General features: G+C 37.2%; 1 protein-coding gene across 6 annotated transcripts in view; it reads left to right on the top strand.

Moving 5' to 3' along the window:
• Positions 1-23,711, top strand: part of LAMA2 (laminin subunit alpha 2) — a 337,030-nt gene that overhangs the window by 190,959 nt on the left and 122,360 nt on the right. For all 6 annotated transcript variants that reach the window (XM_039706790.1, XM_039706788.1, XM_039706786.1 and 3 more), the window contains exons 17-20: positions 7,846-7,973; positions 12,703-12,789; positions 18,871-19,082; positions 23,554-23,660. In XM_039706790.1, the coding sequence (XP_039562724.1) occupies positions 7,846-7,973; positions 12,703-12,789; positions 18,871-19,082; positions 23,554-23,660 (534 nt within the window). The remainder of the gene's footprint in view (positions 1-7,845; positions 7,974-12,702; positions 12,790-18,870; positions 19,083-23,553; positions 23,661-23,711) is intronic.

Below are 23,711 nucleotides of genomic sequence, written 5' to 3'. Positions count from 1 at the left end.
TGCAACTGAATTAGTGACCTCTTAAACCTGGAATAATCAAGAAGAAAAAAGCCAGTGAGTAATGAAGAGAGCTTCATGTTGAGGTTAAGGATCCCCTCACACCAAGATACAGTGTCTTGAACAGTTAAGAAGAGATTTTATTTAAGACATAGGATCTATGTTTTAAAATACAATAGTTTTAAGTATGGCATGCAGAAAGCAGCGAACACTTTTTCGTGAAAAATTTATCTTCCCCTGCAGTACATTCAATTTATAATATGTAGCAGGTAACTTTGTAAATTCTGTTCTAGTTTAATGAGAAGATATTGTTAATGCCTTCCTTCTTCTAAATTCATAGTAAACCTTGAAGGAATACTTAATGAAATGTACTTCAGAAAAATAATAAAACAATATGATCTCAGTTAAATCAGATTTTTTTTTCTTGTAGACTACGGAGATTTTACCTACTAATTCAGCAATTAAATCTGTGATATTATCCATAGTAAGCCTACCAGCACACCACTGTTTCCCGCCTGTTCAGTAGCCTTTTGGAATGGGTGAATTATGCTGAATATACTTTTCTGATTGACTCAAGGGCATTTTTAGTTTTATATTGTCTGACATGGCATAAAGCTTGAAACAACATGTCTAATTTCATTAGTCTTGCAGAAGCACAATTTAAGCCAGTGCCAGTTTAGTGGGATATACTCTCATTTCCCTGCAGAATTTCAAGCAGACTCTGTAATGTGCATGTTTCTAAATGTTCCCTTTTATTTCCTTAAGAAAAACCTGCTGGGAAAATGCCAAAATGAAAATTCAACCTTTTTCCAATATAATTTGGCACTTAGAATTATTACTGTTCTTCCTGTTTTGCTCATAGAAGATGTTTAATTGCATTGCAGTGCAAAACAAGATATCCTTAATGTGTGGATCAGTGGATTTTTCAAATTGCTTTTTTATGAATAGAAGCTTAAAATTATTCTCAATTTAATTATACTGTAAGCCTCAAAGAAGTACCTAGAATGAAAAACATGTTTGACATGTCAGTCATGTTTTGAATCTTTTGCTTAATACTCAGTGAAAATGTTTATCACTAGGGTAATATGGATTTGTGCTTCCTGACAATTATTTTTTTTTGCGTTAATGAGCATATTCTCCAGCTACAATGTTTATAATATCCATGTGGGATAAAATCAATTAACAGGAGAGAAAAGGAAGGAGGAATCTTGTTTAAGGTATGCCAAAACTGTTGACTCTTTTGCTTAGGGGTCCATAGCCAGATGTAAGTTCTGAGGTTGTTGGCTTCCGTGCCTTCACGTTTCAGCCCTTGCACAGCTTCCTTCTTTATGTTTGTCTGTAGCACCAGCCTGGATAAAAGAGAAGGCCACGTAGGCTGCATATTGCTTTTTGTGCTTTTTGCTGGTGTGAGCTGTTGACTCAGGCAGTGGAGCTCCCCCTTCTGATGTTTTAAGGGTGCGGGTGTAAGAGAACAGCACTGACAAGGAAGTGGAAAATAGCCAGCTGAAGACGCACTTTCATCTATACACGTTATCAAGCTCTCTGCATTTTATGTGTTCTGTAGTTTATACTAGATCAGGCTATAGAGAAGAGGTGCACAGGGAGCTTAAAATCAGTTCTGGATTTTCTTACAACTTTGAAAGCACTGTAAGTCAGATCGGTTAGTATCCATGCAGGCTATTAAATGCTGCTATTCAATTTGGATCATAAGCCTTTTGAAGTGAGAGAGAGAGAAGTCTGAGTGCTGAAAAAGAGAAATGTTTCACATCAAAGGCATTCCTTCTATTGAGGTTTACACAGCCTTTTGGCCTCCTTATTATTATTCATGGTGTTTTCTCAGTAATACAACAGACAATTTAGGCATCTAATTTACTGATATGATACTTCTTTTAGCTCTTCCTTAGCTTTGAAATGTAGTTGAAAAGAAGCTGAAATGTGTTTTTGACTCATGATAAAAGCTCAAATCATCTGCTTCGACACAGGCCTGTATAAAAAGCTCATTTTAACGTATATCTTGCAGTTACCTGCAAAGTCCTTTGATCCCCAGAGCAGCCATAGAGAGCTGCACAATACCTCGTTCTCGTTACCATTGTGATATACATAACTGCTTTGGTACATAGGGCAATTTGAAACATTCAGAAATATTCTTTTGTACTATTACACAAACACACATGCTTACTGTAGCTTTAGTAGGTTGGTTAAACCTAAACCTTGAGAAAAGCAAGAACATTTCAAGGTGTTTTGTTCATTGCAGGATACTATGTTCCTGTTAGTAAGCCCAGAGAAAGTAGATCTTTCTCCCCAAAGATATGGTCAAATTGCCCTAAGTGGGCAGTCTCCAGTGGCATCATTTTCATATTGTAAACCTCTGTCTATAAACAGCATATACGGTGTAGAATGAGGCCGGTGTCAGTGCTGGTGGACATGTGCTTTAGACAGTGTTCATCACCAGAGCAAAAAAATGTCTTTACCCATCTTCATATCCACCATAACAAAATGATATGTCCTAGCAGTACAGGCTCTTGCTCAAGTGAAGATCGGTAAAGCCTCTGCAACATCCTGATTACATTTGTATTGTTAGACCAGGAAAGAGAATTGTCTGCTCATCTTGACATTATGGTAGTTTGAAAATGCTAGAAGAGCTTATTCATGCTTCCAAAGGTAGAATACCATTGTCTAGTCTAGACAGCTCGGGAATATACTAAAATAGGCATCCAGACTTACTTTCTTTAGGTGGCTTTGACGGCTTCCCTGGTTGTCTCTGTGACAGGTATTCTGAGGAAGGGCAGCAGCATGCCAAAATGTGCTATCTTGGACTCTGTCATAATCCCTGTATAAGGTTTTATTTTCATCACTAGCATTCTATTCTAAATGTTTTTTTCCATGTTCATATACACTAAGCTGTATATGCTGGAGTGGTTTTCAGTGTGAATTTAGGGTTCCCTGATATTGGGCATAAAGTTCATTTGGTTTCTTCCAAAAAGGGAGAGCTGGGAGAGGAATCGGCAAGGAAATTCGTTGGGAACAAGGTGTGAGTCATACATAAACTTTTGGACAAAAATAAATCCCACAGTTTTAATTGCTCAGAGGTTGTCTAGCTGAAGTTTAAAGATGTTCAGAGGTAAAAGAGATACAGAAAATTAATGCATAATTAATGCATTCAAAATAGTGTGAGACACAATTGAAATCGTTGTATTGAAATTATTTTGGAATTGAAAGCATAGGTATTTGGACATAGAATTGTTCCTGGCCACAAAATCTATGGATCAGTGAAAAAAACCCTATGGATTTTACCAAACTACTAGATCAGTGTGTTGGAACAACCTCTATTTCCATGGGGAATACAAAGAAACTACATATATTGTACTGGACAGGTTAGAAAATTTGATCACGATCTATTTTATACCCAGTCTCATGACATGAAAAAAACATGTACAGTTTTCCTATGAACATGAAATTAAGACATCAGATGCATCAGTTTAATCATGCTTTATAGAAATAATCTTAGTATAATTAGACATTGCTCAAACCAGATGATGTTCCAAACCATTGCTGTACATTTGGCAAGTTTCAAATTGAGATTCAGCCAATTGATATCAAGAAAGCACAAGTCTTTCCTGAGTGTTGATAATATTTTTAGAAGGACTTGTCTACTTCAGTACTTATAGTACTGATCTATAAATGTGGCAGATTAGTAAGAAGTTTAATGCATCACTGAAGAGAACAGGCAGATCAGGTCATATCTACATACTACAAAATCCTTGTTCTTTGTCCTGTAAGGTCCAAACTGGCCCAGGGAGAAAAGTGGATACACAATATCATTATTTCTCAGATAAACTAACATACACAGTATGGTATGCTCAGAGTTTGGTCCTATATATGCGGGGTTCTGTTTTTTGGGGTTTTTTTATATTTAAATATTGATTCATTGCTTTTGAGCATGCTGGGGACCATCAGTACTAGTCACTTTTTAAGCACTGCCTCCTAAGGGCACAGGAGCAGGCAATTACAAAATGTCAAAAGTCAAACAGGCAGAAAGCCAGTTTGGCTAAGCAGGGACCGTGTTTTAGAGATAAGGCAAAAATGGAAGGTGCACGCAGTAGAAGCAAGATCAGGTGATGTGGGAGGAATATAGAATTGTTGCTTGCTGCTTTAGGAGAAAAAGTCAAAGCTTTGGGTCAAAGCTCAACCAGAGTTGAAGCTGGATAGAGCAATATGGGGAGCAATAATAAGAGTATTTTAAATAAGTTAATAGCAAGAGGTATTGCATAAATAACATCGGCCCACTACATGAAAATGGTCCCCTCACAAACAGGGATATAGGCAAGGCAGAGATGTTTAATCCTTTCTTTGCCTTTGTCTGCAACATTGATGATGGGCTAAAGGGGTTCCAGTGCCTTGAGATAAAGGGTCACGGCTGTGAGCATGATGGAGTCTGGATATATACTGCATATGGATATAAGTCTATGGGGTCTGATGGGATTCATCCAAGAATACTCCAAGAGCTGGGTGATGATATCCTGAGGCCTCTCTCAATCATTTTTGAACAGCCTTGGAAATATGGAAGGACCCTAGTTAAGAGGAAGCTGGCTAACATTTGAATTTTCAAAAAAAGGTTGAGAAGGATAGCGTGGAAACTGTAGTCCTGTCAATCTCATTTCAGTGCATGGTAAAATTAGGGATAAGATTTTTCTGGGAGGTACTGAAAAACACCTGGAGGATGGTGCAGTCATCAATCACAGCCAGAATGGCTTCATGAGGGGTGAATCTGGCTTATCAAATTTAATTTTCTTTTATTAAAAGGTAACTCACTTAGGTGATCAAGGGCAGCCAGTTGATGTATCTTTCTGGATTTCAATAAAGCTTTTCATACTGTCTCTCACAGGACCCTTCTGGAAAAAATGTCCAGCACACAGCTGGGTAAACACATCATGCTATGGGTGAGCAACTGGCTGATGGGTTGGATGCAGGGAGTTGTAGTGAATGGTGCAATATGAGATGGGCAAGGGAGGGGATTGTCCCACTCTGCTCTGCACTGGAGCAGCCTCACCTTGGATATTGTGTGCAGTTTGGGGTGCCACCATAAAAAGACATTAAGCTGTTAGAGAGTGTCCAAATTAGGGCTATGAGGATATATGAGGGCCTTGAGTTGAAGCCCTATGATGAGTGGCTGAAGTTACTTGATCTGTTCAGCCTGGAGGGGGCTGAGGGGAGACCTCATTGCAGATACAGCTTCCTCATCAGGGGAAGAGGAGGGGCAGGCGCTGATCTCTTCTCTGTGGTGACCAGTGACAGGACTTGAATGAAAGCCTTGGAGTTGTGGCAGGAGAGGTTTAGTTTGGATATTAGGAAAAGGTTCTTCACCCAGAGGATGGTTGGGCACTGGAACAGGCTCCCCAGAGCAGTGGTCACAGCAGCCTCAACAGAGCTCAAGAAGTGTTTGGACAATGCTCTCAGGCACATGGTGTGACTCCTGAGAAGTCCTGCACAGGGACAGGAGTTAAACTCAATGGTCCTTCCAGTTGTGGATATTCTATCATTCTGTGATTGTGAGGAATTAGACACAGGGGTCTGAATTGAGTAGGATTAGACACAGTACATGGAAATTACTGATGTTAAAGTGCCAGAAAATACTTCATCAAAGTGAAGGTGGTCATGTCTTTGTAACAAGAAATGTTTTCCTACAAAATGGAAGGTTTCAGGTATTTTACTTTAAAAAAGCAGAACCTGCAAGTACCACTCAGCAAGAGATGTGAAGCTTTAAAGTAGTGTATTAGCTTCTCTCACTTTAATAACATCCTTGACATATAAACTGTTCATATTCTTCAAAAACGTTAAGATATGTCTGAGGATATTTAAAGCTAAACTTATCACAAAAGAAGAATCCATTATTTTTCAGAAAAAGTACAAATAATTTGACATGATGTCTTTAAAAAGTTGAATTGCAGAGGATTTTTCTTTTGAAACACTTAAATTATTTTTGTCACATCTTCTTTAAAAAGCATATTGTTCCTGGCTACTTTTTTGGTATGGCTGGTAGATTCTTTTTGAATGTCAATGCTTGAAATACCAATCAAATTGATTAGTTAACTTAGGGAAGTTGATTTTAACCCAGCCGGCTGTTCTTAAGCCGTAATTTTGATTGATTAACTGTTTCAATAATTTGGTATTAGCTCACAATCTCTAAATTATGTTAAAATACAGTATTGTGATTGAGGCTTTCATTTCAAATATATGCTGATTATATGCACTAGCAATAAGAAAGCACCCTTGAAAACAGCAAACAGTGTTTCTGAAGGCAAATGTTTTTGACACCAATGCCCGCATGACTAAAAAGGATATTGTGCTTTTTCAGCTGCCCAGGTGCAGAGCACAATGCAAAAAAGCTTTGTACAAATCATTGCAATCCTGGAAAACTGTGAGGAAGGAATCAGTGTTCCTTAGAATATTGTCTGTTTCCTTATTGAGGATAAATTATGTCTTCCAGACAGTAAGACTGTTAAATAGCAATCAGTACCATATGCGTGACTTACTAAAATGATAAAACAATTTTAAAGTGTTCCTAAAATACAATTTTAAATTAAATCCTAAATTTGAAAGTGCCCACACTTAAAAGAAATAAAAAAACCTAAAAAAAAAAACCAAAAAACCGAAAAAAAACCCGCCCCCACAAATAAACAAAAACCCAAATGAAAACAAACCTTCAGAGTTCTTAAGCTGCAGCTTGGAGGAAATATTCTAGATTTGATCTAGCCCATAGTCTTAAACACTATTTAAACATGCCCTGTTAACAAAAATCTCTCATGGCTTTCATTTTGGCCTTTTGTAGTTGACATATGCTCTTTTAATCCTTTTTTCAGTTCATACCAAGCACATCAATATGGCATTTAACATCCAAAAGCATTCTCTCTGTTTTCTCTGTTTCTGCATTGTGAAAGGGCTACACTTGGGTATCTTGTGTGAAATAGCAGTGAAAGGAATATTGTGGTGTGCTAGTAATGTGGGGTGAAGAAAGGAAACAGACTAAGCCAGAAAAGTAATTTTTCTGATTCTATTATGGATTCTGTGAAATTACATAGAGTTTCTAAATATATATGGTGAGAGGGAAAAAGAATAGCAAGGGTAATTACTCTTTAAAACTTGGTTCTTACAAGTTATCATGAGAAGCTTTTTCTTACAGGATGATTTCCATTCTACTAAAAGATTGTTTAATATGAGATCAGCCAAAAGCTATATACAAAAATGCAAATGTAGTACTGCTATTTTATACTGCATGTTTCTTATGCTCGGCTTAATTTCTCTCCTGTTATGCAGTAACATAGATGAACACAAAGTGTTGGATAGCCCGCTATACACGGCATACTTGTCCTTCATTCTACTCATGAAATAGAGGCTGGATTCCATTCTAGCAAATAAGAATTAAGTGATTCAGGCTTTGCTACAGTTTCCAAATACTGCTAGCCATCTACCTTTTAAAATGAGCTAATGCACACACATGTCAAAAGTAATGATTCGTTTTTATAAATTATATCATCTGGGCTGTATTTTTGGAATCAACATCTGAAGACAGTTTGTCACAAAATATGGCCTGTTGCAAGACTGCAAGACTACTAAACCTGCTGCTTTGAAAGTTGGTTTTAACAAACTAAAACAAAGATTTTCTGTCAAATATTCTTTTTGTTTTACATGGAAAAAAGTTATCCACAAGAACATATGAAGCTCTGATTTTGACAGCTAACCTGTAGAACTGTGTCTCAACAAGCAGAAGAAAATAAGAATAAATGTTGCAGACCTTTTTCCATATGCAAGTTGTCTAATTGTCAATTTGTACTTACATCTTCTCTTTAGGACTGCAAACACAACACAGGTGGTTCATATTGTGATAGATGTCTGCCTGGCTTCTATGGTGATGCAACTAAAGGGACAGCTGAAGACTGTCAGTTGTGTGCTTGCCCCTTAAATATACCTTCTAACAAGTAAGTTGTGCTTTTATTGCCTATTGCACTTTTCCTCTTGGTAAATTGCATTATTTCTTAATTTATATTTTTACATGTATGCTTGTGATTTTTTTCTTTCAATCAAATATATTTTGTAAGATAAACTTTTATTTTTACAGTTGTACAGAGTGCTTAATTAGACAGATGAAGACAAAAGCTGGATGAGACTAAGGCAGAAAGAACAACAGAATTTGGATGATTGCTTTTCAAATTAATAACAAGCATTTGTTTTTCTGTCCTCCTCAAGAGTAGTTGTTTCTAGTTTTAAAGCTGAATTTGCAGATTTGACATATGAGTTTTTTCTGCTTTTACTTTTCCTTTTCTCTTAATCTACATTAAGTGATTTGTTTTGAATTTGAATTCATCCTTAAATCTTGTAAGTGAAAATATTTTGCCAGCATATCTCAGAAAAAATACTGTAAATTTGTTTAATTAAACAAAAATACAAGTGAAAAATTATTCCAAATTCTGATCTAAAAACCAAAGTTTCTTTCATTACAAAAACTTGTCTATGCTACTCTATCATTTAATTTAATAGATAGACAAAGTGGCTTGAACATTTTTCATTGGTTTTGTCACAGACAGTACCTGGAAAATAATAGTACCGTAAGCGTTTTACATGATGTACCTGAATAAAACTGTTCTGAATCTTGTCTGTGGCATTGCATCCTATTAAAATTACATTGATCAGAGCAGGAATAGTCTAAGCACTTATGAACGGAAATTCCAGGGGATTGTAGAATGGGAGCCTGCCTTCCTGTTAACACAGCTCTTGAGTTGGTTTTATTAGATACATATATATGGGTTTATTATATCTGCTGCTCAGGCATGGTTCTTCTGACATTCTCATTACTTGGTATTTCCTTGCCTCAGTAGTCAATTATCTGTCTCTTGTTTGAGAACACTGCGCTGACAAAGGAAAAACACTATCACATTTCTGTCTTGCACAGATGTGCAGCAAACCAAGTCAAATAGATTGAATTTAGGTTATGATTGGCAAAATGCCTGGAGACCTCCATTACACAGTCATCATGCTTCTGGGTTCTTTACTTTCCTTTTGTGAAGTTAACAGTCCCCTTTCCAATATTTAGTTTTCTTGAAAAATATAATAGGTACAGAACAAAAACACAATATAAATGTTCTTTGAACTGTGAAGTCTACAAAGTTTAGCTTTGTAGAACTTGCTGTAAGGTTCAGCTCTCATGATGTTACAGTCTAGACCAATTACTAAATTTGTTTATGAGGAAAAAAAGGTTTTAAAGATTTAATGTGTTATCTGAATACTATTAAAATACTTCTTTGCTTTCTTACTTAGTTGCCAATGATTTTGTTAGGCTAGGGATAATATTTTCAAACAATTCAGATACCTTAGTGTGAAAAACAAAATTTTACCAAGTTCATGTCACTGTGCAGACGGAGGATATGTCATATTCTTTCTGAGTAACTGAAGAAGTGACTAATTGTGTGTTCAAATTATTATAAATAGCTGTGTATAGATTTTAATTCCCGAAGTATTTAATTCCTAACATGATATGACAGGACATTTGTAGGTTTCTAAGCTTTATACAAAGCTTAGTAGTTCTCACTACTAAGAATGTTCTCACTCCATAGAGAATGTTCTCCATAGAGAATGTTTTACATGTAATAAGCCTGTGAGATATATTTCTATTAATAAATAAGTTTTATATTTTATACCAGAGTCTCATTTATTTATGATGTTTATCATGGTTCCCTTCACTGTTCTCACAGCACCTTTGTAATGCCACATAAAGTGGAGAATTGTTCTAACAGTAGAAATTATGTGGTGATTGTGTTGTTCTGCATTGACTTCAGTGGATTTAGCTGCTGCTAAATCCCTTTCCTGTTTCCTAATGGCAGGAGTTTCCATATGCAGTCACTGAAGCCAATCATGTGCCTTCTGAAGCACAGCCATATGTCAGAAAAGAGCACTTGGCCAAACCAGGAAACTAAAATTAAGTTGTCTAAGCTTGTTTTCTATATCCTGGGTTGTATTTTCTTCTTTTTGCATATATCTTCATGTATGTGCTTATGTGATGTGAATGAAATCAATACCCATGTTATAAATGGTCTATGCAATGAACCCAACTCCTTCATCCTATTTCTTTCTGTAAACATACCACTCTTAGAAACTGTTGTAACATTCTTAGTCTTCAAAGAGTTTCAAACAAAATTATTTTTTTCCCGATAATTTCTAAGAAATAGAGATGTTTGGGATAATTACTGCTCTTCTCTTGATGTAGGCATAAATTTAATATGTGTAGCAAAGACTTTGACAGGAATGCTTTATCACTGGAAATGGGAGATAGAAGATCTCTCACGCAGCCTGGGAAGGTCAGGAGTAAATTCATAGCACGTGAACTGAGAATTTGGGTTGGTCTCAGAATTTTAATTTTTTCTTGGAGAATTAGACAAAATCACAAACATATTGTCAGGGTGTGTTTTCTATAACACACTAGGAAGCTTTTAAGATGCCCTGTCTCCCAGCACAGACTTATCACATACATACCCATACTATATATCCATACTTGTCCTGTGTCCTGACTAGTATTAGTGTTGTTGCCATATGGGAAAACCATAAAGAGCAATGATAAATCAAGAGGGGGGCTACAATTTTTTTGAAGCTTGTTTTGACAAATCAATACTTACAGTTCATTAGTGTTTAGCACTATTGAGTAATAAGATTCTCAATAATCAGGAAGATAAACTCTTCTCAGCCTGCTATCAGATATTTCCTTTACAGCACGCAGATGGGAATTTCTCAACATAATAGTTTATTGTTGAAAAGCAGTCCAACTATTAAGTCACAGAAAGAATCAAGGAGGCAAGGTCTGAGCATAACCCTCAAAACATTGAAATTCTACTGTTCATCATTACTGCTTAGTAATAATAACTACATTATCATTATTATTATTATCATCATCCTTACAATTATTATCATTATTATATTTTAAATGTATGCAGTTAAATTCAGATCTCTTTGTGGAATTTTGGTGCAGTCAACTTTGTACAATGCTATAATGAACTGTGATAGCATCTCTACAAAGTTTCCCATGAAGCTCTTGGAAAGAGTGAGGTTGGGACTGACAAGCAAGAACTTATTTGAAGTAAGTCAGGTGCTGCTGATTATATCCAATGATAATGTGTGCTTTCATTGCTATTAAAGAATAGAATGAACAATTATTGTTTCTTCAACTGACTCTTACTTCATTTGTGAATCTATTAAGTAAATGACATTGCAAAGTAACACAAGCATAATCCTTATTGGAAAGAGAAAAGTCCCAGCACCTGTCTTTATTTATTGGACCTGACCCATCCCACGTTTTTCTTACTGGTCTCTTATATTTGTGGGATAACACAGAATAACTGAGGATAGATCACAGGATGGATGACTCCTGAGAAGTGGGGTCCAGTCACCAGCAGCCAATCACATTAAATGGTGATAATTAAGCTTTTCTGTCCTCCCTGGGTCTATTACTTTCCAGAAACTGTCATGGTATATGCTTCCTTAATACATCCAAGGTCAAATTATGTCTATTTGTTATTATCGTAGCATGCACTGTTACCTTCCTTCTGCTGTCTTTGTTGGAGCAATTCTGTTGCTTCTCAAATTCTCTTTACATAGGTTATAAAAGGTAATTTAGTATCTTTTTTCACATAGGTGCTTTGTTTTTCCCCTTTGAATAGTCATCCTGCTATGCACCTATACATGATCTTTTTTTTTTTTCCTTTTTCTGTTTTTCTATTTAGTTGACCGGAATTGATTGCCATTATTTAGACGAGGCTTTATAAAGATGCTCATATGTCTGTGTCTCTAATAATCATTACAGAATTACAGAAGAACAGATTGCCTCTTCTTCTGTATAGTACCTTTCAGTGTGTCAGGAGGTTTCTTCAGAAAAGTGGGTTAAGGGAGAAAGATTATGGAAAGCAAGATGCTGACAGTGAAGGAGCACTGTTCAGAGTTAAACACAGGCATTGAGATGCAGCGCTTGCAAATGGCTACAGTATCCTTATTTATTAAAAAAAAAAAAAAAGAAAAGAAAAAAAAAGAGGGGAAAAAATCAAACCAGCCAAAAATAATTAGAGCATAACAAAGAGGTAAAGCTTTCTAGTCTGCAAACTATTCTTAAACTTCAACATGCCTGTGTAGCCTGTTGCTTGAGGTCATTGGCACTCGATTAACTCAAATACACTCTCTGGGAAGCTGTACCAGATATTTCTCATTTTGCCCCTCCCCTTTCTTGTTCACTGGGTTCCTTTCACAGCTGACTATACACAAAGTTAACTGAGCTTTTAATTGGTTGTCCTTCAGAAAGATTTATATAGGGGCCACAGTATGGCACAGATTGTTTTGCCAGGCCCTCGGGGGCACAAACAAGCAGCTGTACATTCCTGCCTTTTTAATGGTATCCAGACCACTCACTGGCAGGCTCAAGTCCTGTAATAACAGGCTATTGGGATGCTGCCATCCGCTGCTCTATATTCAGTGTCGCAGAAATAGCAGAGTCATTCCAAATTCAATTTGCTGGAGTCGAACTTAAGCCCGATGTCCTAGAGCAGAATCACTTTTCCTGGGCACTGTTTTGCAAATTAACAATCTCTGAAGTGGGAAGAGAGCTATGCTGCTACATGTGTTTTCCTTATATTTCTTTCTTGTCCCTCTTCTTTCTCAATATCAACAACACAGCTTTAGCCCAACGTGTCATTTTGACCGACATCGTGGATTAATGTGTGATGAATGCCCAGCTGGCTACGTGGGACCACGCTGTGAAAGGTAAGCAGGCACCATGCTTTTAGTCATATGAGACCTAAAACAAAAGTATTGATCACATGGAATTGTCCTACCTTTTATAACCTCCCCTTCTCATCCCTATTCCTGTTCTGAAACACACTGAAAAAATTCCTATGCATTTTCCTCTGATATTGGATCCCTGAATGTATGTTTTTCTTATGCTGGTTTCAGTGTTTTATGGTAAGGTTTCCAAGAAGCACTTGCTGATAACTAAGAGTCTTGGGTAAAAAAATTGCTTCTAGCTTTATAAAAATCTCTCTTCTGAGATTTTTATAAAACTTTTGTCTCTTTTGTCATTTAAATGTTTAGGATGTGGTGATTCAAATATGCAGTAAATTCTGATGCTTCACTTAGAGAAGTTAATATACCATGAAAATACAGTTCTTCTAATAAGTTACTTGTGGATTTTAATTATTTTTTAAAGAATATTTTACATTTTTGTTGCTTCTCATTTTCTGTTGCAGTCTTTTTTTAGCAGGTAGAACAAAGCAGGCTTTAATGACAAAAAAAGATAATTCTTCTTGGTCAAATACATAAAGAAGTTCAGTATGTATTTCCTACACCTATTGCTAGATTTACAAAGGCATTATGCTGAAAGGATCATGTGGAGAATTTAAATGAAACAAGGAGATGGCGTGAGTTCTAGTGCTAAGCTCCCAGGAACCCCCTTCCACAGGAGGTGAGACCACATAGGCAGGGGATATCACCACTGTGTCTGCGTGCCTTTGGTCCCTTGGGATTTCACATGGATGGAACAGATTTCAAGAGCAGTAATTGTGCCAGGGACCTCTGTTAGCTGTTTGGAGGTCATGACGAAGCAGTGTTGGCTTTGTCTGCGTGATCTCAGTCCCCTGAGACCCTGCCAGTGACACATTTTCAAGAGGGGCTTGGGGAGCCAGAGAACTGTGGAACACCTAGCTAGACAGCTATGGGGCATGGAAACATGGCCCTTGCATTTCTTAGTAGGCTCTTGCCATTTGGCACTTGCATGAGCTGCTTGAAGGATTTCTCAAGGCAAACCCTAAAAAAAGGTAAGGCTTCTGAATGAAGCCTTAAAATATTCAGGCTGGGATGAGAAGAAGTAGGAATAAAGCAAGAGTAAAAGACAACCAGAAAAGCAGAAACCTGACCATACGCTGTGAATCTCCCTATAGTCCCCTCTTTCCAATTTACAACTACTTCCTTTTAAATCCCCTGTTGCGCTATATCTGTCCTGAAGTGAGAGTGCAGGCTGTCACCTGTTTCCACCCATCATCACCGAGTCTGCTCCTGCTGCTGCTATTTCTGCCTGTCTTTTCCTGTCTGTCTGGGAAGTCATCACCTTCTTTCAGCTAGTGGGCTGTGAAGTTAATGACGGCAGGAATAAATCACATCAAGAGCACTTTGGTGGCAGTTTGTCAATGCAGGGTCATTGACAGCTTCCATTAGCAACAAGTGCTGTTTCTGAGTGGAGCACAGGCTGTAGATGCAGTAGGACAGAGTCAGAATAAATGGCTAAATTGGATTTTAGCCTGATCTCCTAAGGAAATGAGGCTACTGTGATCTTTTTGTATATGTCTCTCTGGCTGCATGTGAAGTCATCTGCACTTGTAGGTCAATTTTTCAACTAAATTTGGCAGAAGACAGGAGGGCTCAAAGATGATAGTTGTTCCCAAAGGCTTTATGAAAAGAAGTGGCTGAATAGAGGTTAATAAATCAGTACATGTCATAGCTAAGGGGAAGAATACTGTGTGAACTCACACCTGATTAAACAGATAGAGAGAGAACAAGAGAGATTGCTAAATGTTCTGCCCATAAGAAAACTTTCACAGGATAAGGAAAAAGTGCTGCTGTAGCCCGAGGGATTACTCCCTGCTGAGTAGCAACAACCTGCAGCAAATAATCAGCCCTTAGCCTTGTAACGTGAGATATAAATCCATTGAAAATTAGGCCATTAATTCCAAAGCTCACAGAGCGATGTGCTTTTAATTGTAACGAGTTGTTTTAAAATGTCTGCAGCTGTCAATAATAATGATCAGGAGAAAGCATGTTGCATTTTGCTATTAGCAGTGGTTGTATAATTGCTGAGAGAGTTTGCATGAAATTCTCTTTCATTTTAGCAACTACAAAGTGACAAGTGATCTGAGCCACATGATTCATTAGCTGAACAATCCTAAATTACCATGACATAATAAGTATCATGAAGTGAGGAGTGTGCAGCACTGTACTTATTTGGCCTAAAAATATATCCTCTGTCCCATAGGGAGATACAAATCCGTCTGATTTGTAAAATGTCAAGAAAAAATTGCCGCTTCTCTCACTGGAACTCTCAGGAAAATGGTGTCATAATTGCTCAATATTCTGAGGGGTCCAGATCATAACACCATCAGGATAATTGCAGATATAAACTGTGTTGGGAGTTATCATATATCTATAATTGTAGAGAGAGCTCAGCATTCCCACATAATGTTTTTCCCTAAAAAATTAGACATGAGTTTTCTTTCCTTTGCTCACTTTTGCAACGGCATATAAAGTAGGCTGGACATTCTCTTAACTTCATAGAAAGGATGTATGAAAATGACAAAAGGTTGTCTTTTTAGTCCAGCACATTTATTGGATGATGATATCCATTTTCCAATACAGTCTTGCTAGGGAAAAGAAGCAAAATAGGTGAGAGTCTGGCTTTTCCTGTAGGACTCCATGATTTATGTGCATGGATACATGTGCATGACCCTCCCTAGAGGGTCCCTCATGCGTGGGTAGAAGGGTGAGCTGACCCATGTCCTTTCTTGCCCCCACCTCCCCCATTCTTGAGGTCTAGCAGTGAGTGCCATCAGCCACAGCCTCTCATGAGAGCTGTGCCTTCAAACTGCTGCTCACTGTAGCAAATATAATTCTTCCACTCGTGCCAGAGCAGCGAGTTCGTGTTGCAGTACTGATGGGAAAAGGGTCAAACATTTCAGGAGATTTGATACAACAAATGTGTTACGCAGGATTGTTTGTAGCTTGCAAAGGTAGGCATTCTGACATTAGAAAATGCAAGATTTATAGTTGGTCACACAACAATAACATCTGTGCTGTGCACCTGAGCTAAGATATCTCACTGCGTGCTCACAAGCCATTTCTCCACAGGGCTTTTGCCTGATTTTGTGCACAGGTTGAATGCACATAAATTTCAAAGGCTTTGTAAAAATAGTATTTCCAGACTTTAAAGTGTTTGGATTTGCAGGCTTAATTAACTCTGTCTCAAGGGGTTTTTTTCTCAGAAAATATAAAGAAATGTATAAAATAGGCCTGCATTTCTGTGCATATATGTGTATATACACAGCACCATACAGACTCCTATGAGGAATATTAACTCCATACTGACCGGGCCTAGTACACATTCATACACATATTTTTTAATAGTAGCCCTGTCTTTGGCAACACTTATGCTAAATAAAAGCAGTGTCACTCACAGACACACCTGCATTTGAGAATAGAAAAGGAATATATGAACACAATCTTTTTTTGCTGCTTTTCATCCTATTTTTGTTTATTTTGTAATCTCAGAGATGTTATGTTGTAGTTAGAAGTCATTTTTTATGTGTATTTTGTGTAATGCATAAAAGCAATTTTCCATGCCACATACTTATTGGTGTTTTTTAATCTAAACCCAAATATATAATACTTTGAGCCTGAGAAAAGAAGCTGAAGTAGGAATGTCCTTAAGGAAATAAAGGTGGAACTAAGCAAAGTGGATTTTTTTTAAATCTTGCCCTGCAAGTTCAGGAGAAGTGGTAGAAAAAGAGGAAGAATTTACATAGATACATGTACACATTCTCTCTTCAGCTTTGACTGGCCTACCACTACTTTCAGGATCATCTTCTGTTGTATTTGAGATTATGTATGTGCATAAGTAAAATATCGCTATGTGATGGTAGTAGGTTTTTCTAATTTTTATTATTAAAGTGTAAACTGATGAGAATACAAAGAGTTATTGAGGTCTCCTGCTGTCAATAGGAGGAAATTATTAGCAGTGTATTTCACATAAATCGTTGGAGTATTCTTGCTGTGAACTGCTTGGTTTCTGTGAATGCTGTCAAATACAGAAATAACCCCTAAATAAGAGTGAAAGAAGAAAACAAACACACATTAAGTGAAGTCAGATTAGTAGGACGAAGAGATACACATTTATGACAAACACACCAGTAGTATGCTAGCAAAGCACGAGTTAACTTCAGATGTCATCCACTTTAGGTAAATTAAGGTAACTGCATAAATTATCCAGATAATCTCTGGTTTTGATAAAATGTAGCTATTAATTGTTACATGTTAAGATACATTCTTAGTCTTTGTAACTGAGATAATGTCACTAAAAAAACCCCAATTTATTTTGGTAAAGTTAAGCTAAAAATTAGTCTTTTGTCATTGCTGAGATATCCTCCATCAAGGAAAAAATAATTTCTTCCTTTGCAGGAAATACAATTGCTACCTTTATGACAGGTTCTGAAAATAAAATACATGAATTATTCTAATGACAAGATTTTGATGTCTTGTTGCTATGAATAGGTAACTTTGAGAGATGACTGTGCTACAGGAATGGGCTAGATTGTGGAAATTTTACTTGTGGTACTGAGTGCTTACATGCATCCAAACCACTGGACTGTTTATACGTATTTTTGGTTTGTGGGCTATACAATGGATATCTTGAGAGAATGGAAAAAATCCTATTTTGTGTAAAATTACAAAAAAGTGCTCAATTAGTTCCCACTATTTTTTCTCCCTGCTCTCAGTTATCCAGTTTTTATAATCTTTATGATCTTTGCTGATGATATTGAATAATATTTAGTACATGTTTAGACAGCTTTGCTTAAGATTCAGTTAAAAGCATTATGGGATATTCTGGAAGCAAGGAAAAGGGTGAACTTGATACACACAAGAGTGACAGCATAGTGGAGCTCTGCATTCCTGCATTATGATGATACAAACAATCTTTCCTCAACTGTACTCTGCAGTACTACTAGAAAGTAGAGAGGATATCTGTGTACCTTAAAACTGTATTCAAACTGACTTTAAAACAATAGGAAAAATTATTTTGTGCAATGTGTTTTATATACTTTCTATTTTCCTTATACTAATTGGAGTTCATCTGAGATGTGCGTGAATAAATTCATTAGCCAAACTGTGCAATTTTTCTTTTCTTTTTTTTTTTTTTGCTATCTACAAGTTGCTCTTACTATGAAGTGTGAGTAAATATAACAGAAAAGGAAAGCAGACCAGAATATAAATAGGAAATAGTCTGTGAGAGTAGTAGAAATTTGCCTTAAATACAGACTCATGTTAGGTCCGATTCACTAACCTGCTTTACATAGTACTCACAGAAAATGGCAGGTGGGAAAGGTGGAAAAGGATGTGATATTTTCAAACAATTCTCTTAAAATATGAAAGCTGTAGTATGCAACAGCATAGTTGCTGTGCTAATGAGCAATCTTTTTGTTAGGTTGCCCATTCATTGAGATTAGAAATCCATTAATTAAGCAAATCTCACCATGCAGTAGATCAGGGGAAGTCTAAGGCAGGGGATGGATCTTGTTAGGTAAATAGATATATGTCTGTATTACATTCTAAAGGTGTTTTTCTAAACTAAAGAAGTTTTTAAAGTAAAGGGAAAAACCATCATCAGTCTTGCTGGTGATTGAGTACAGAACATTGATACATAATGTGCTGAAATACAAAGTATATCTAACATAGAGTCATAGAATAGTTCGGATTGAAAGGGACCTTTCAAGGTCATCTAGTCCAACCCCCCTTCCTCCACAGTGCTACTAAGATTTCTTGCTATGCTTTGTGTCACTTTCAGTGCCAGTGACAAGATTTTTCTCCCACTGAAGTCTAATTGCTAGCAGAACTGGCAGGATATCAGCTGGTACTGTATCTACAGTGTTGTTAAAAAAAAAAGAAGGAGAGAGAAAGAAAAAAGATGCTTAAGACAGACTTGAGAGAAGATCAAATCATTTTTGGTGATTAGGGAGGCAACAGAATTAAATATTTCTAAAGAGATGATTATTTAAGGGTCCTAACTGATGATGTCTTTTACTGTAGGTGTGCAGAAGGCTATTTTGGACAACCTTTAATACCAGGAGGATCATGCCAACCATGCCAGTGTAATGACAACCTTGACTTCTCCGTTCCTGGCAGCTGTGACAGCTTGTCTGGTGCTTGTCTGATATGTAAGCCCGGTACAACAGGCCAATATTGTGAGAGGTGTGCTGATGGATATTTTGGTGATGCTCTTCATGCAAGGAACTGTCAACGTAAGTCACGAACTTTCACAGCTCCTGACAGTATTGATCTATCTTATAACTTTGTTCCTGAGAGGAAGACTGTGTCTCTGTATGTGTGAGCAAGAGAATGATACAGCTCTAATAATGATACTGTGCATCTGCATCTAGAAAGGCAGTCTTAAACTAAATAGAAAGAAAAACTTATTAAAAAAGCTCTGGTTGAAGCAGACATGGGAAGGAGAAAATGGAGCATTGCAGGGGTGCAAAGGTTATACTAAATGTCAAATCTACAAAAATAAATACAAATAAATGTAAACTATTCACTAAAAATGCTATAAGCTACCCAGAAAAATCCTGCTCTCTTGTAAGATTGAAAGGAGGGAGTGATGTTTCAGTTTCAGGGTCCTGCTCTGGCAGCATTTTAACCTGTTTCTCACTTATATATAAGTGGGAAAAGTTGGGAGGTGCTGCTGCTTGCAGGTCAAGATTCTCCCACCTGCCAATCAGATCCTAAAATCTCCAAGACAATTTTTCTAAAATGCTCTGGAGGAAGATACCTGGCACTGCAGCAAGCTACCAGTTCTCAGCTGAGTGGTGGCATGTTTTTCAACTACAAGCCCCAGCACATCTTTCCCCATAGCGATTGCAAAAAATTATTCAGTGGAGATGAAAGATTTGGTAGAAACAGGAGCTTTTCTTTCTATAGGAGGCAGTGGCTCTCTCTGAGCTGTTGCTGGCACAATTCAGAATGCAGAACAAATGCTTTTTACTTAAAACATTCTTCATGTACTCTTCCTTTGCATTCTGAGAAGTGAAATAAAACAAGTTACAAACTGTCCTGAAAGAGCCGAGCATTTTATTTCACTGTCGTGAGGATTTATTCCTGTTTGGTCCATTATAATAAAGGCAAGAGTAACCTCACTGAGTACAAAGGTGTTATAGCAGGATAAAGTTATGCAAGTAAAAGAGCTGGGGCATTGTCTTACTGCTCTGTGTGAGGAAACACAGGGACCATGTCTGCAGTATGTGTTGTGAGCAGAGAAGTCCGAGGCACTGGCATTCATTTCCAGGACTTGCCCTATTAACAACTTGCAGCCTAAAAATGAAAATCCTAGGTTATGTTGGACCTCCAGAGAGTGTATGGGAGCTAAAAGATGCAGAGAATCACCATGCTTCTCAGCTAAGGGCAATAAACATTGATGGACACAAAGTCATAGATAACCCTGAAGACACACCTGTGTAAATGCTTTCTGTACCTACTTTACACAATGCCACAAAAAAATTGGACAATCCTATATATTCTCTCCATAAGTTAACAGGTCATGATGAATGATGTCATATAAGTTACAATGTTAAGTCTGTAAAGTGATTTAAGAAGAAATGTATATCAAAAATTACAGCTTCCAGTACCTTGTCACTATTCTTGAGTCATTAATATGACTGGTGCTTTGACAATTTCCACAGTAGTGACAGGTCCATGAGAAAGAGATTTTATAAGAGGAGAGTTTGGAAAACATACAACTAAAAAAATATTTCAAAGAAATGCATGTTTAATGTTGAATTACGAGATTTGCTTTTGTTGTTCATATCATTGACAAGGAGAGCCCCCTAATGAATTCATATCCTTGTGCTTGCAGTTACCTTGTATTCATCTACGCTCTGCCTTTCATGTGGGTTTTCTTCTTTGCATATGATTTTTTATTTCCTTTGCAGACTTCCATGGTTTGCCCTGCAGCAACAATATCAGAGGGACTGTGCCTTTACTTTGTTGTTTTCAATTTTGTTCCTTATTAAAAAGCCAAATCCAAGAGTATTGCAAAGCATGAATTTGCTTTCAAATTACTGTTTGAAATGTCTCTTGCTCTTTCTCAGTACAGTGCTGTTGTGTGCATTAACCATTTCAAATGACAGTACAGCTTTATATCATCATAGTATCTCTGAATTTTTTGGTGTATCTATACAAAACCATAAATCTAAGAACAACGAGCAAATGTCCTAAGCTTATTTGAGTTGATTCTAGTAGGTTGTTTTTTGGAGTGAAACAGCACAGTATGCTGAAGCAAATACCCAGAGGTTGAGCTGATGGTAATAAAATTCAGTGTCACAAGATGAATTAAAGCAAATAATCAAGTCTGCCTATGTTCCAGTGTATAGGTACTACTGTTGTAGGAGAATAAGTGTGTAGCTTGATCATAAATACAAGCTCATAAATATTTATAGAAATCTAGAGAGTATGAAAGGTCTTGACCAGTGTCTTTCGGGAAGAAAGTATGACAAATTTCTCCAACAGGCTACATTGTATTATAACAACCATTTGGAGGTTTGGACAAGAGCTAATTTTCCCAGTAGAGGTGAATGAATGGGAAGGCTCTAGGTGCGATAAGTGCAATTTATCAGATTGAGTAACAGTTTATTAGATTAATAGCCCGGACTGTATGTTTCTTTTCTATGTACATACTGCCAGAGCCAAGAAAAACAATCAAAGTCCTGATATTCCAAATTCTCCCTCACCACTGCATTGCACTCAGTCATCTGTGACTAAGACACCATGGAGTGCTGCTTGTTGTAATATAAATAGGAAAAACTCATCTGTTTATAAAATCAGTGTAAGTTTTCTTTTTGATTCTTGTGTTGTCATGTGCCTGATAAGCAAAACAATTCAAATCAGACTGAGCTTGGGTTTTGAGGTCTGTATAAAAAGGTTGGTGAAACACTTTTAATTTGCATTGAGGATTGTAGTTTGTTGAATCTGAGCTTTAGCATTTTCTTTCCCCACTGACCAATTTAATTAAATATATACTCAAAATATATATGTATGTGATACTTGTCACCATGTACAGTTTGGAGTGTCAGCAGTTTTAAAACATCAGGTTAAAGAGGGCTGTATACAGGACAAAATAGGTAAATTATAGATTTGTTTAGTATAGAAAGCTGAAAGGAAAAGATAAGCAATGTTAATTACATCAGAAGTGTCTTAAATTTTTATTTTTAAAAAATTTAATGCAAAACAGAAGGAGGTAAAAATCTCTGAAGGTGTTACATAACTGGTATGAACAGCAGAACCAGCACATTTTTGTTACTTTTGTTATTTTTGTTACTTTTGTTATTTTTGTTCCAGAATTTTTGCAAACATTTGAGAACCAATGTCATGAACAGAATGGCAAGTCATAAAGTTGCTTTCATTAAAAGAAGCAACTTCTGCAGAATACCTCAAGAGCAGGGAGAAAAGCCCCACACCACTCCTTTCAATTTATAATTGGAAATTGTAAATTAGCAAGTCCAATGAAGCAATGAGGAAGGTCCTGTTGTAATAATCTATATATAAGTAAAATAAAACTGCCTTGTCTCATATAGCACCTTCTGACATGCAAGTATGTGGCTGCCATGTGTTCACTGCTGGGACTCTTAAGTGTTTCTTAAAATGAAGGTGTCAGGTTGAGAAAAAAAAAAGCAACACATGCAGATAGGGCACTGCAGGAAGGCAAAATGTGGACTAGAGCCCAAGTTTAGAGAGCAGTTGGTAATTGGTATAGAGATGTGGATTCATTCCCCTGTGAGGGGGGAAAAAAGTGTGTGCAGAAACCAGCTCATGCTGATCAATGACTGCATGGTTATAGTCCCTGTGGCAACAATCACATCCCTGTTCTCTATGGTGAGTGCTAAGGGGTTTTTACCAAATCTATGCATGCCAAAAGATTGAAGAACACAAATGTTCTTGTGGTTGAAGAACATAAAAGGTGATAGACCTCTTCCCCGAAATTTGTCTTCTCCTAAAACATAAGAATTTAAGAGCCAGAAGCATTGCTGTTTTCCTCAAGAAACAGCTTTTTCACTGCCTTTTTAAATCTTCATGAGAGAACTGCAATGAGTTAGGTTGGTCAGTTGGCTTACATTTCCTCTGGGAACTGTAATGCTATTGCTGAGACAGAAATCCTGGAGAGTCATGGTAGCAGATAATCCTTGGTATGTTTTTCAGTGCAGCTTGGGGCATGAGAGCATTACTGCCCCTGTATAGTGTCAACCTTGTACTGGTTTTGCAGCCTGCCAACATTTCCTGACAGCTACATGAACAAGGAGTGAACTCCAGGACAGCAGAACCAGCACACAGAGCAGTAACACTCCCACTGGTTGGAGCTACATCCTGTACACACCCTATGTAAGGGTCTGTACCCTTTTTGTGTTTTTCTCTCAGCACTGCCCTTCCCACTCTGAATCTCTGGGCATGTACTTAGTAATCTGCCCTCTACATCCTGTTTTGATCTGAGAGGAACATCTAAAACAAGTTGTTAATGAACTTGAGGCAAAATTTCTGACTGCAATAATTTGGAGAAAAATTCTGTATTAATATGGGCAGGCTAATATGTCAGTGTAGGGGAGTGACATCTTCCTGCTTAACCCAGGCTGGGCATTTCTCAGGCTGGTAAAAGCTGCACTGTAAACATTTGGCTATTAGATTTAGCTTCAGGGAACACACTGGCATTTCCTTTTTCTTCCTCTGCAGCCTGTCACTGTCACATGAATGGCTCCTTCTCAGAGATCTGTGACTCTCGGACGGGCCAGTGTGAGTGTAAAGCCAACGTCATCGGGCGCCGCTGTGACATCTGCAAAGTGAGTGACCAGAAATGGGGTTTCCTTTCAGCTTTCTTCCCTGTTTCTCTA

This window comes from Passer montanus, unplaced genomic scaffold (genome assembly GCF_014805655.1).
Source record: "Passer montanus isolate IOZ18808 unplaced genomic scaffold, ASM1480565v1 scaffold2, whole genome shotgun sequence".
In the NCBI taxonomy this organism is placed as follows: Eukaryota; Metazoa; Chordata; class Aves; order Passeriformes; family Passeridae; genus Passer; species Passer montanus.
The sequence above is the reverse complement of the archived record's forward strand: the minus strand, read 5'-3'. Positions and strand labels throughout refer to the sequence as shown.